The sequence below is a fragment of the Dysidea avara genome, chromosome 14 (genome assembly GCF_963678975.1).
Source record: "Dysidea avara chromosome 14, odDysAvar1.4, whole genome shotgun sequence".
NCBI classification, from domain to species: Eukaryota; Metazoa; Porifera; class Demospongiae; order Dictyoceratida; family Dysideidae; genus Dysidea; species Dysidea avara.
In genome coordinates this window covers 9,648,653-9,661,846 of record NC_089285.1, presented here as the reverse complement: position 1 = coordinate 9,661,846, position 13,194 = coordinate 9,648,653, and the positions used below count along the sequence as shown (strand labels likewise).

Genomic DNA, 13,194 nt, shown 5'->3' with positions numbered 1-13,194 from the left:
GACCCAAAGGTAAAACAGATTATTATTTATCTGGAGAAGAGGGAATTGCCAAGTGAGGATAAGGAAGCAAAGGAGATCGTGTTGTCTCAAGATAGTTTTACTCTCAAGGAGGGAGTTTTATACTATATAGCTAAGGATAAGACACTTAGAGTAGTTGCTCCTGCCAGTTGTAGACAGAAGATTTTTAATGAAATTCACAGTGGAGTTTTTGGGGTCATCTCCGTGAAGCAAAGATTCATAGTGAGCTCAGTAGACACTATTGGTGGCCTGGCATGAGGAAGGACATTGCTATTTGGAATAAAGCCTGTACTACTTGTGCATCACGGAATCCAGGACGTGCTGTAAAATCACCGTTGACGCCTATTCCAGTAGGTGGAGCATTTGATAGAGTTGGAGTGGACATTATTCAGTTTCCTACCTCTAAGCGTGGGAACAAGTATGCAGTTGTGTTTGTAGATTACTTGACGAAGTGGCCAGAAGTGTTTGCTGTGAAGGACCAAACTGCACATACAGTGGCACAGCTGCTAGTTGAACATGTCATTAGTCGTCATGGTGTTCCTGCTGAACTGTTGTCAGATAGAGGTGCAAACTTTTTGTCAGGACTGTTACAGGAAGTGTGTAGCCTGATGGGAATTCACCGACTTAATACCACAGCATATCACCCTCAAACGGATGGGTTAGTTGAAAGGTTTAACCGGACTTTGACGGACATGTTGGCTAAGACGGTTACAAGGGATGGTGCAGACTGGGATGATCATTTACCGTATGTATTGTTTGCATACAGAGCTGCAGCCCAGGAGTCTACTAGGGAGTCACCATTTTTCTTATTGTATGGACGTGACCCAAGACTCCCTACTGAGACAGCATTGTCACCCCCAGTGGATCGCAAGGAACTTAACCTTGGAGAATATGGTCATAATTTGGTAAATAACCTATCACAAGCCTGGAATAATGCTAGAGATTCCATCAAATGGTCCCAGAAGAGACAAAAGACAGTGTATGACAGGAAGAGCAAAATAGTGTTTAAGGAAGGTGATCGAGTATTCCTCTACAAGCCAGCAGCCAAGTCAGGGAAGGCACACAAATTTGCCAGACCATTTCATGGTCCTTACCGAATATTGGAAGTGACAACCAATGATGCTAAGATCCAACCAGTTGACAGACCTCAAAGTGAACCCATTCTGGTGGCATTGGACCGATTGAGGAAGTGCCCTGCTGAAGTAGCTGATGACTTTTGGCCTAAGAAGGAAACCCGAAGACAGAACCAGCAGCCAACCTCATCTCATAAGCAGTTGCCACAGAATACTTTACGGAAGAGGATTACATCCACAAGGACAAGTAGTCGCGGTGGGATGACATGGGAGGAGCAGAGGGTGCCTTTGGGCCGGACAGTGTCCCGTGGGAAAGCTACTGGTGGAGTATGGCGAGGAAGGCTAAGAAAACGTGATGAGGACGCCACAGCTAAGAGGGGGGAGATGTAATAAATGATAACTTTAGTCTGTGTGACATTAGAACATTTCTTTGGTATTGATGTAATTGTAGTTGATGTAATCTTTGGTTAATATAAATAGGCTAGTTTTTGTATTGATATTTAAGTCTGCCATAAGAAAAGCTGATAATAAGTGATAAACTCTGCTATTGGTGTAACTAGTTAACACTAAGACTGTACGCTTGCCATAAAGTTGCTACATATGTGGGGATGCAACATCATGAGTTTGAGACCGATCAAGAACTTGCAACATGGAAAGAAAAAAACCACCTCAAATACACACTATATCCTTCACAATCAGCCCTGTGTGATGTCATTAAGTGAAAATGATGGTATAAGTGGTAATTTATTTTACTACATTCACATATTCAGCTCTATTATTGCCATTAGATTTAGTACAGGAATGCTACTATTATGTATGTTGCTGAGATGGAAACTACAAAGCATCCAAACAGCCACACAAAACTCAGAAAAAGCAGCCACATCAAAAGCCCAACAGAAAACTGGGAAAATATGCATTTCTCGAATGTATCTTACAAAGTTTAGCTCAAGTAAAATGGAAGTCAAGTTTATCTCAGCCCATTTGTATGTATGCATGCTTGCACACACAGACATTCATACAGACATGAACATATCTGATACATTCAACGTAAAGTAGTAACATACACTGGCTGCTATCATGTATGTAGTTTTGATAAATAATATTATTGCTAGACATTATGGAGGATGTTGGACTTCGCACTATAAAAATGGACAGTCAGTTTTGCTGAGTGCCACAAATTTAAGCTCACCACATTGTTAGTATCAGATGATTTTGCTGCAGGTTAGTTGTGATTCCATCGCGGCTTACTCTTGTGTATTTAACTTGTGCAGGCCAACCTGTTGGATAATGTATTACAGACAAGGAGGATCAAGATGTTGTGAAAATCTTCCTAGAAAAGATGAAGATGAAAAGTCCAGATTCAGAAGTATCAGTAATTATGACAGATGATGGTAGGTAATATTAAAATAATACTTTTTTGAATCATAGCTATTGGTTTTTGTTAAACGTAGTATTATCACTGTATGTAACTTCAGACAATGCTGGATGCACAGGAAGTTTTTGGACAAGGACTGCATCACTTACTTTGCTGGTAGCATTTAGATAGGTAAGTATATATGTATGTATGGTTCAACTTATACACCACATTACGTACATGTGCAGTCCTGTGGTTGAGATCAAAAGTGCCGCACTGTGGTATATAACTGATATACCACACTTTGTGGGTACACTTACCATAATTATATGCATGGTGCAACTTCACACATTCCATGAAATCCTTATCTAAACGGTAAGCAAGTCTCTAATAATAAGTGCCTAAATCAACCAACAATTATTCACCTGAACAATTTTCGATGAACTCTTTGTCTCCTTCACTAACTCCTGTCTCTTTCAGTAATTGCGAGTAGATGGATGTGGCACTGCTATAGAGTCTGAAATGTCTGATCCATCAACGATTTCAAGTCTCTAATACAGACAAGGGCCTAGCATCATTCACCAGAGCGAAAAGGATTTTCGATGAACTCTTGTCTCCTTTACTAATTGCGAGTAAATTGGCATGGCACCACTAAAGAATCTAAAACATCTGATACATCAAGCATGTCTACTCAACAGGTGCTGTTTCACTATACCTGTGCTATCTATAATCGTTTCATCAACTGGGCTATTTTGCCTCGCACTGTATCACCCTTTCCTAAATATGTATATCTTTTGGTATATATTTCAAATACCATGATATCTGTAGTATAATATGTGACCTAATTTAGAAAACCGTCGATATCCGCACAATCTTCAAAATGCATTTTATTCGTCCTTTGTTTTGTACAGGGACAGAGGAATGGACTAGCTAAGTTTCAGCTTCATAAGTTAAGCAGCGTTGGAAATACAGCACTAGACAGCCAGACGAGCAAATAAATTGAAATGTACAGAAGCTATCAAGAAAAGAATCTACAGGCACTTACATAAAACGTCATAACTTACTAATACAACGGCGTATGGGGTTGAATGTTGGCTCATTGTGTTCACCATGAATTTGTGCATTCACCAAGGTATAGTTTTTGCCCTAGGCATGCTTCTATGTTTGAGAAAGAAGGCAAATTCACTGAAAAATGATCATCGGTAAAATTTTTCATCACCGCAACGTAAACTAATGTATGTAACTTTGAAATCCGTTCGTGTAGGGAGATGAAACAAAGGTTTTTGTACTCGCTATGAACAGGCGAACACACAGGATTTATCCATTAGAGGCTTAATTCGCCCACCAGTAAGATGATAAAAAGTTGCATAATTTTTTTTCTGGAGCTTGCATTTTTTACCCATAGTTTTTAACCCTTTATTACCGAATTGCTAAAATATTGCCAAAAATGCATGTTACGGGTGCCCTATACAAATGGACCCATAACTCCTTCATTCTAAGGGCTACAAAGTTGACATAGCCACCAATTTGTTGAGTAGGCCCAGGCGTTTCTAATAAAGTTTAACATGAAGTGATAAGAACTAGTATGGGGAACTTACAACGGTTATGAACACACAAAAATGCACCAAAAACAATTGTACCTGTTTACATTTCGATAACTTTTGCTCTGAGCATCATGGTGTGTTTTACTAAGATTTGCTTGATACATGAAGGTACGCGTTTTACTAGAAAAGTACTATTGTGCGTATATCAATGGTTTTCCAAAATTCGGTCACATATGTTAATAAATTTCTGAAATGTTACCACTTACCGTCATGTGTTGTTGACTGCCAAGGATGGGGTCCGACTCTAATGGGTCCACTATTTGTTCATGCAAAAAAAGATTTTCAAGCATATCATTTCTTTGTGTCTTCCCTGGTTAGCAGAAAAGAATGTAACTAATGCCTTGTATCTAATTTCTTTGAGCAGGCTGTAGGAGCAGGCTGTAGGACCAGGTGTCCTACAGACCTTCAACACTTGTGCTGTAAAGCTTTAATAAAAAATAAAAATAAATAAAAATCAGAACTTGTTCAATTGCAATGTTTTGGAACAGATGGTGAAGCAGCCCTTGTAAATGCTTTCTCAGCTGTTTTACTAAAGCTTTACATTTACAATGGTTTTTGCATTTTCGTCAAAATATTGAATGTAAACTTTAACAATTACATGTTTCCGCTGTTGTAATTAAGGAGTACCTATTTGGAGACCCACAATCCCTACAAGTTGGTCTGGTTGATGTGGTCAGTAATGCAGAGTTGAAAAGCAAGTTCATGAGTTTACAGAATAGATGGAACAATCCAGAGAAACCATTTCATTCTCTACCACAATTTTATGAATGGTTTTCAGAACATGGTCTAGAAGTAGTTGGTAACTGTATGATACAGATAGGTACATTAAGGGAACAGGCTGGTTTGGGTTCACCTCCAACCCCATACTATACTAATGATGTAGAGTCCAAAAATAACATTCTGAAACAACATCTACAATGTGAAGGCTCACAGCTTCCAGAGTTTGTTGAGAGTGCAACGTAGAGAAATTGAGAAAGTTGTGGTTGTGTATGGTTCAGTTTCTCATTATTCAACCTTAACTTGTGAACACCAGATAACTGAGAAACAAAGATTAACCCATTCACCGCTATAGACGCCATATGACGCATGTATTTATAATTCAACACTCTAGTAAGAATTGTAAGGTATTATTATTACCTGAGATGTTGTAATGAAACCCGTCGCACATTCCCCCAAATTACCAAAGACACACCCCTTAGGTTGCTGGGATAAAAGAGTCCTTCGCGGCAAGTGTTGGCATTGTGCGCGTACATGACATAATGGCTACTTCTCGGTATTCGGCGGGTGGTGTGCTTTCCAGTGTTTTTGCTGAAGAAGAGAGCTTCGACGATAGTGACAGTGAAAGTGGAGATGATATTTATGGATATTTGGGTGAATACACTCTACCTCGAGAAGAACTCGAAGAGGAGGCACGTGGTTTGATGGGAGTTCGAGATGATTCCTGCTCAAGCGACTTGGCTGGTGAAAGCGTTGCATCAAATTTGGCTTCAAACAGTGAAGAACCTGACGAAGAAAGGTTCGAAGGTACCCGTAGCAGTGACGATGGTTCCCACTCGTTCCACTCTAATATGGAGGTTACCAGTCTCAGCAGGGAGCATGAAAGTGAGGATATGGTAGTAGACCCGGCTAGCCCTACACTACGAAGTGATGAAGCCAGCTCTATTGGTGAAGAAGTGGTAGCTGTAAAAGACGTGCTAATGTGGTAGTAATTGTGTAAATGAATTGGGATTCAAGGGATGCATCAAGTCAAATTATAACAAACTAAGTAATAATACTAATAAATGATGTAATCAATTCATACACAATAAAATTGTCATGTGTTTGTACATAGGTATCAAGTGAAAGTCAAAACAGAAGCATGGGACATGACACAGACATCTCATCTGATAGTGACTATGGAATATCACGGCAGCCACGAGGCAGAGGGGTGGCACTAACACGCGGCAGATCTAGAGGGACAGCACGTACTTCTTGCATTAGAGGAACTTCCCGTGGTAGAGGATCATCTCGTGGTAGAGGACCATCTCTTGGCAGAGGACCATCTCGTGGCAGAGGATTTCCATGAGGTAGAGGGACTTCCCGCTCCAGAAGAGGATCCCTCAGTAGAGGAACATCACGTGGACACCAAGGCCTAATCCGTTAGGAGAGTGGGAGAAAGCCGAACCTCACCCATACTGTTATGGATATTATTTGACACTAGGTGCAAAAGGGCCATTTACTGAAACAACATCTCCACTTGAACTGTTCTGCAAGTTTTTCACAGATGAGGTTTGGGATTTGATGGTGACAGAAACAAACAAGTATGCATCATTGGGCTTACCCCGGCAACAACATGCCAGGAAGTGGAATGACGTTACAGTAAGTGACATGAAGGCTTTTGTAGGTCTGCTGATACTCATGGGGATACTACGACTGCCCAGATTAGAGATGTACTGGAGTGGTGATTGTGAATTTCTGGTGACTCCTGGTCTGTCTTCGGTGATGAGCCGTTGTACTTTTGAGCAAATTTGGAGATTTCTACACTTGGCTGACAATCAACTTGATGATAAAACCGACAAACTATTCAAAGTCCGACCATTTTTGGACCTTGTGACAGCACAGTTTTCAGCCCAGTACACATTGCACCAACCTGTAACAATTGATGAAGTAATGATACCATATAAAGGACGACTTACATTCAAACAATACATGAAAAACAAACCAGCCAAATGGGGGATCAAAGCAGTGATGCCACTAATGGGTACATTTACAAATTGCAAATTTATACTGGGAAGAGTCTAGAATCTTCTGTTGATGTAGGACTATGCTCAAGAGTATTGCTAGACTTGATGACAGGACTAGAAGGACATCACTTATTCACAGACAATTACTACACTGGCCCAGAGGTTTACTTGGAACTATATAAATGGGGAAATAACTGCTGTGGGACCGTACGTACAATAAGGAGAGGCTTTCCAGAAGAATTGAAAAACCAAAATGAGAATGACAAGAGAGGGGTTACTATGACTACCTTAGCCATGGACCATTGCTTGCGGCCACTTGGTATGACAGGCGGTATGTCCACTTTCTTTCAACAATGCATGTGGCAGAATTACCAGGGACAACTGTACGCCGACGGAATCCTGATGGTACAGCAACTAACGTTCCTTGTCCACCGCTGTTACCAGACTACCAGCAATACATGAGAGGCGTGGACAGGGGAGACCAACTGATTGGATGCTACAACATTGGACGTAGATCTAAGAAGTGGTGGAAGATAATATTTTCATACATAATTGAGTGTAGTTTAGTCAATGCATACATACTTGAGAGGTATGCTGAGCCATTGCTGTACCGTCCATCATGTACAGGTAGAAAAAAGCGAGACTTTTTGTCATTCCGCCTTGACATTGCAGAACAGCTTATAGGAACTCACAATTTGCAGCAACGAAGTGGTCGCCAGCCTCAGCATGACAGCTTGACTTCTCCAAGACTTGATCCAAATCGGAGACATCTTCCTGTGCAAGTGGAGAGCAAGGCTAGGTGCGTGGTATGCAGTGCAATTCAATCAAGCACTGGGACACCAAACAGGCACGAGTCAAGAATACAATGTTCATTTCGTAAAGTACATTTATGTGTTCAAATAGATAGAAATTGTTTTCAAAAGTACCATACCCTTCCAGATTACTCAATTTAGTTTTTGTAATACACAATGTTGTTATACTGAATGTACAGTACTGATTCCTATATTCTCCACTTACAGGTACTAACGGTGAAATAAATTCTGACACTCCATGTTCTAATAATGATGCACCATTACTGATAGCGGCTACTATGGCATATATTTCAAATATCTAATGGTCACACAAAACAAATATTCACTAGTTATGTAAGAAACTAATATACTTATGCACGGAGTGCTTCTCCTTCCACTGCCTAAAGCGATGAGTGACGACACCACGTTTTGCACATGTCTATATGCGCAATAGCAAGATAAGATGGGTTGAAGAAAACCACCTGCCGCTCGCAGATAACTTAATTGCTCCACCCGTTGCTACATGGAGGTGTTTCTTGAGTAAGTTTCATATGGTAGCAATGTGTTAGAAAGGGTAGCAGGTATGTGCGTAAGTTGTTATATCGTGAGTAAAATATTTACTGATTTAAGAGAGTGATAATTGCTTTGCAGTTAGAGGTGTGGTTATAAATTGTATATATTTGTGTTCCTTAATCCATACTGATTTCATTAATGTGTGGTTGCTAAGGGCATATCTCCTTTCTATCTGTGTTATAACGGTTTTAAGCAAGTGATGCATTTTTTTAAATAAGCTCCCAGAAATTCAGCGGTGAAGGCATTAAAATTAAGCAAAATCAAATGAATTATGAAAGCACCTGCTATACCTTTGTCTCAAGATAATTCTGACGACGATTCCCACACTAATCCACTTGACTGTCTTGCTCCTACCGCATATCACGTGATCGCAAAAAATGGTGGCTTATAGACTTTTGTGTTCCTTCTTCTGCCTTCTTTCACTGCTGCTTCGGATTGACTATTCACTGAGAGTGTAGTCTCTAGGAGCTGTTACTACTTTGGAATTGTCTGACTGTAATTTTCGCTTGTCAGGATATTGGTTGTGAAGCTTCTACATTGGATTACACTCAATAGGTCAGCAATGTACTTGTTGTGTGCTGTTTTCTCATCGACCAGCATCAGTGATCTGTTCATTGCTATTTCTTAGTGGTGATGTACATATCAATCCGGGCCCTGTTCAGTTTCCTTGTGGAACTTGTAAACGAAGTGTGAACAGGAATCACAGGGCTGTAATGTGTGACGCTTGCGATTTATGGTATCATATTGGCTGTGTTGGTATTAGTCATTGTGAATATTTCCGGTACCTATCATTGTCGGATTTCAATTGGATTTGCCAGTGTGCTTGTTCAGTGAATTACTACGCAATGAAGTTTTGTCATTGGATTTGTGATATGAAGAATAAATGTGATATACCACCGCAGTTTGATGATGATGTAATGGAAGTTATTGGGCATGTTCCGGCTTATGAAAGTGTTCGATTGATTCACCACAATGTTCAGGGTCTGCTTTCAAAGGTCACAAAAGTCTCTCAGTGGCTTCATAGGTGTGAAAACTCACATAAAATTCTGTGATTCATCAATTAGGGGTGGGCGATACAAGTAATAAAATATTGATACCGATACCAGAATGTCCGATACTTTGGTATCGAGTACTTATGAAGAATCGGAAATTTCAATACAGCCATACCTTGATATGCAAACAGTCCGTGCACCCCAGTTATATCAATTATATATTGTCTGAAGTATCCATTACACTTCTTTGTTAGCTATGTTCAACCCGTTACACAGCCATACGAATCAAGAACTGTTTGAAAAGCACCCAGCAATCAAAGTAGCCAATATGAAAATTATGGCAAATTCTGTTAGTTACCGCGTCCGTTTTGAAGTTGATATCAAAGCTTGCACCCTTTGTCGTATCTGGTTCGCGACGAGGTATCCAGTGAAGACACTATTTCTGTCTCGTTATTTGGGTGACTGAATTATAATGAATAAGTTCAACATTTATACAAAGTGCTTCTATATAATGTACACCCATTACATCATTAATAATAGCTCATTCTATGACACTCTGGAAATAAATAAAATATAATTTATTTTACATTGAATAAAACAGTTGCAGTGTTTTTCTCCAAAGATTGGTGAATCATCTGTCTTGCAATAGTAGCTGCTTGCCACATTGGTACCCTTCTGTTATTTATTCTGTTATTTGTAGGCTCAGCACATCCAGCATGTTGAGACTTTGGAGTAATTTCAGTAACACCCTTCTTAGATTGATCAGTTAATTCCAAGGGATACAATAATTTAATAGAACGTTGAATAATTCTGTTTCCAGATAAATGAATTTCTGCTGTGCGGATCTCTCCATCATTACTGTAAAACAACCTATCAATTTTACCAAGTTTCCAGTATCTTCTGGGGACCTTCTCGTCTTTGATGATGACAACTTGCCCTATGTGGGGAGCTGCATTTATCTGATTCTTTTCTTTGCGATGATACATAGAAGAATATTCATTTCTCCAAATCTGCCAAAATGAATTCAATTGTTGTTGGCCCTTTCTCCATGTGTCAAGTAAAGATGTTGCTGAATCTTTGATATTACAATACTCATCTTCTTCGTCATCTGAGTCTGCTGTTGACAATAACAGAGGCTGAAAGCGGGACATCAGAAAGTGTGCAGGAGTAAGGGTAAAATCTGAGTAAATCTCATCATAAACATACGTAAGTGGACGCATATTCACTATTGCCTCCACCTCAGTAAGAATTGTGATTAGCTGATCAATTGTAAAACGTCTTTGACCCATTGCTTTCCTCAGTGACCTTTTAACCAACCCTACCAACCTTTCATAGAATCCACCTTGCCATGGGGCCAGGGCCGTAGTAAATTGCCACTTCACTCCTCTTTCAGTTATATAATGTTTTACTTCATTCATCATCTACCATAACTTTCTCCACTGTAAGTCTATGGCTGTCTTTACCACCTTAAATTGTGGGGCATTATCGGAGATCACTGATTGAGGTTTCCCCCGTCTGCTACAAATCTTCTCAAACTAGCTAGAAACTGCTGGGGGTTAAATCCTTTACCCATTCTAAATGTATGGCACGGACTGACAAACAAGTAAATAGACAAACCCAACTCTTAATCACTTCCTTTCCTTCCTTTACTGAGATAGGTCCTAAATAGTCAAGACCCACAAATTGAAATGGCATAGACTGAGCCACCCATTCTAGGTAGACTAAATGAAGGTCCTTCGTGCCGACGGCACACTAGACAACGAGACAACACTAACTTAACTTCCATTCTTCCTTTAATGATCCAATATCCCTGACACAATGAAGCCAATGTGTGAGATACACCAGCATGAATTAATCTCTCATGAACATACAGGATCAAGTCGCGTAAGGTGCTCCTGGCGTGGCAGCAATTTGGGACATCTAGCTCCCTCCGGAATATCTGCATTCTGAAAACGTCCTTGGCACCTCAAAACACCAAATTCATCAATTTTCAGTCCAAGTTGTATTTGTAAACAATTCCTGTCCCCTCTCCTAATAGCAGTAAATACATCACTAAATTGTCTACGTTGAATCACATAAAGCCACAATAAGGTAGCTGCTCTAATCTCGCTGAAATAAAGTGATTGATCTTTTAACTCAGCAATCACCCTCTTCAAAATAGTACACTTCTGTAAAACTCTCTCCTGTAGCGATTGTGAACACCTGTTAAACACCTTTATCTTAACAAACTTCAGACATAAAACTGTGATGCGGAGCAACTTGCACAATGATGAATATTTAGTTTCATCAATTTCAAAAAAGGTGATACACAGCCTTGTTCAACAACACAAGATTAGTAGCTTCATACATTACTAGAGATCCAACCACTTTAGCCTGATACAAATAATATTTCAATCTGTCAGGTGTAATATTTGGAAAATTCCAGGTGGGCCAATTATCTTCCCACAATTGCAACCAATCTGGCCCATACCATCACAAACTGCAACTTTCAATCTCAGTGACACTTAAACCTCTTGTAGCAAAATCTGCAGGGTTCTGACAACATGGAACATAAGCAAATACAAGATCTTGCTCCTTTCGAATTTCACTTATTCTATTTTGTACAAACACGGGAAGCTGATTAGTAGATTTGGTCCAGTGTAAAACACACTCTGAGTCACTAAATACCATCCTCTTAGCTATCGGTAATTTCAGCTCTTTGGTAAAACAAACACAATTGCTCTAACCCCTATCATGACAGCCAAAAGTTCCAATCTAGGCAATGATACTTGTCCCTGTTCCCCATTGGAATGCTTCTTTACACCGAGTGGTGCTAGAACCCGGGACGACTTCGCCTAGCATCTGCTTACCTGGATGGGAGGTCATACGGACGAGGTCAACAACGACGTGATGACGCCAAACAAGAATGAAACTGTAGACGTCAGTTGTAAGTAATGCATTGTTGGCTAGTGGTGAAAGGGTGTTGCAGAAGTTATGTACTTTGCAAATTCCAAGATACATTGGACAGTCTGATGAAAACGTGAGTTATCAATTAATAGTGTATTGTGATGCTTCTGCAAAGGCTTATGCTGCTACTGTTTATTTAAGAATTGTTAGCAAGAAGTCAGTAAAGACTAATTTAATTTTTTCAAAGCTTAGGCTTGCTCCGCTGGGTGTAAAGAAGCATTCCAATGGGGAACAGGGACAAGTATCATTGCCTAGATTGGAACTTTTGGCTGTCATGATAGGGGTTAGAGCAATTGTGTTTGTTACCAAAGAGCTGAAATTTCCGATAGCTAAGAGGATGGTATTTAGTGACTCAGAGTGTGTTTTACACTGGATAAAATCTACTAATCAGCTTCCCAGGTTTTGGCACCACTATGTTGTATCTGGTTCGTGACGAGGTATCCAGTGAAGACGCTATCTCTGTCTCGTTATTTGGGTGACTGAATTATAATGAATAAGTTCAACATTTATACAAAGTGCTTCTATATAATGTACACCCATTACATCATTAATAATAGCTCATTCTATGACACCCTTTAACTTTTCTTCACAAAGACCAAGGCATTTTAAATTTTTATTTTTAACATGTAACCTAGAGTACATAATATTTATATGGGGAGAGTATCTAACACTCAGTATGGCTTGTACAAATACGCTGTGTAAAGTTCACCAAAGTTCACCTCTCACCTTCACTGGTAATAGAGAATGTTGATTGGTGTTGAGTTGTGTTGATGAGGGCAAAGCCTTTGTTCTCACAAAAAGGCTGAGCTGTTACTTTACACAGGGTGTTTTTGGTGAATGCATTCAAGTTAGATACTCTCCCATAAATATCATGTACTCTTGATGTCACTAGACATTTAAATTGTGATCAAGAGTGATCATAAATCTTCAATTACCTTGCATAAAATAGTTTATGATTCTGTAGTAGTGGCCTCCAAAAGTCTTCTGGTATAGGGATCGTGGAGGTTTGGGTCTTCGCAGTAGTGGTTCCATAGTCAAACCAAAATAATTCATAGCAATCCCAAACACTTCCAACAAGTGTCTACAGTATTTCTACAGAATTTTAAAAATTGTCTATGAA

At 39.7% G+C, this 13,194-nt stretch overlaps 2 protein-coding genes across 2 annotated transcripts; one reads left to right on the top strand and one right to left on the bottom strand.

The window, feature by feature from the left end:
* Positions 1-6,446: 6,446 nt before the first annotated feature.
* Positions 6,447-8,764, top strand: LOC136244066 (piggyBac transposable element-derived protein 4-like). The gene is made up of 4 exons (XM_066035587.1): positions 6,447-6,789; positions 6,849-7,091; positions 7,139-7,571; positions 8,692-8,764. Exons 1-4 carry the CDS (start codon positions 6,447-6,449, stop codon positions 8,762-8,764), a joined length of 1,092 nt encoding a protein of 363 aa, XP_065891659.1.
* A 942-nt stretch (positions 8,765-9,706) lies between these two features.
* LOC136244065 (uncharacterized) lies at positions 9,707-10,546 on the bottom strand. Its single transcript, XM_066035586.1, has one exon. It carries the CDS (start codon positions 10,544-10,546, stop codon positions 9,707-9,709), a length of 840 nt encoding a protein of 279 aa, XP_065891658.1.
* Positions 10,547-13,194: the final 2,648 nt, after the last annotated feature.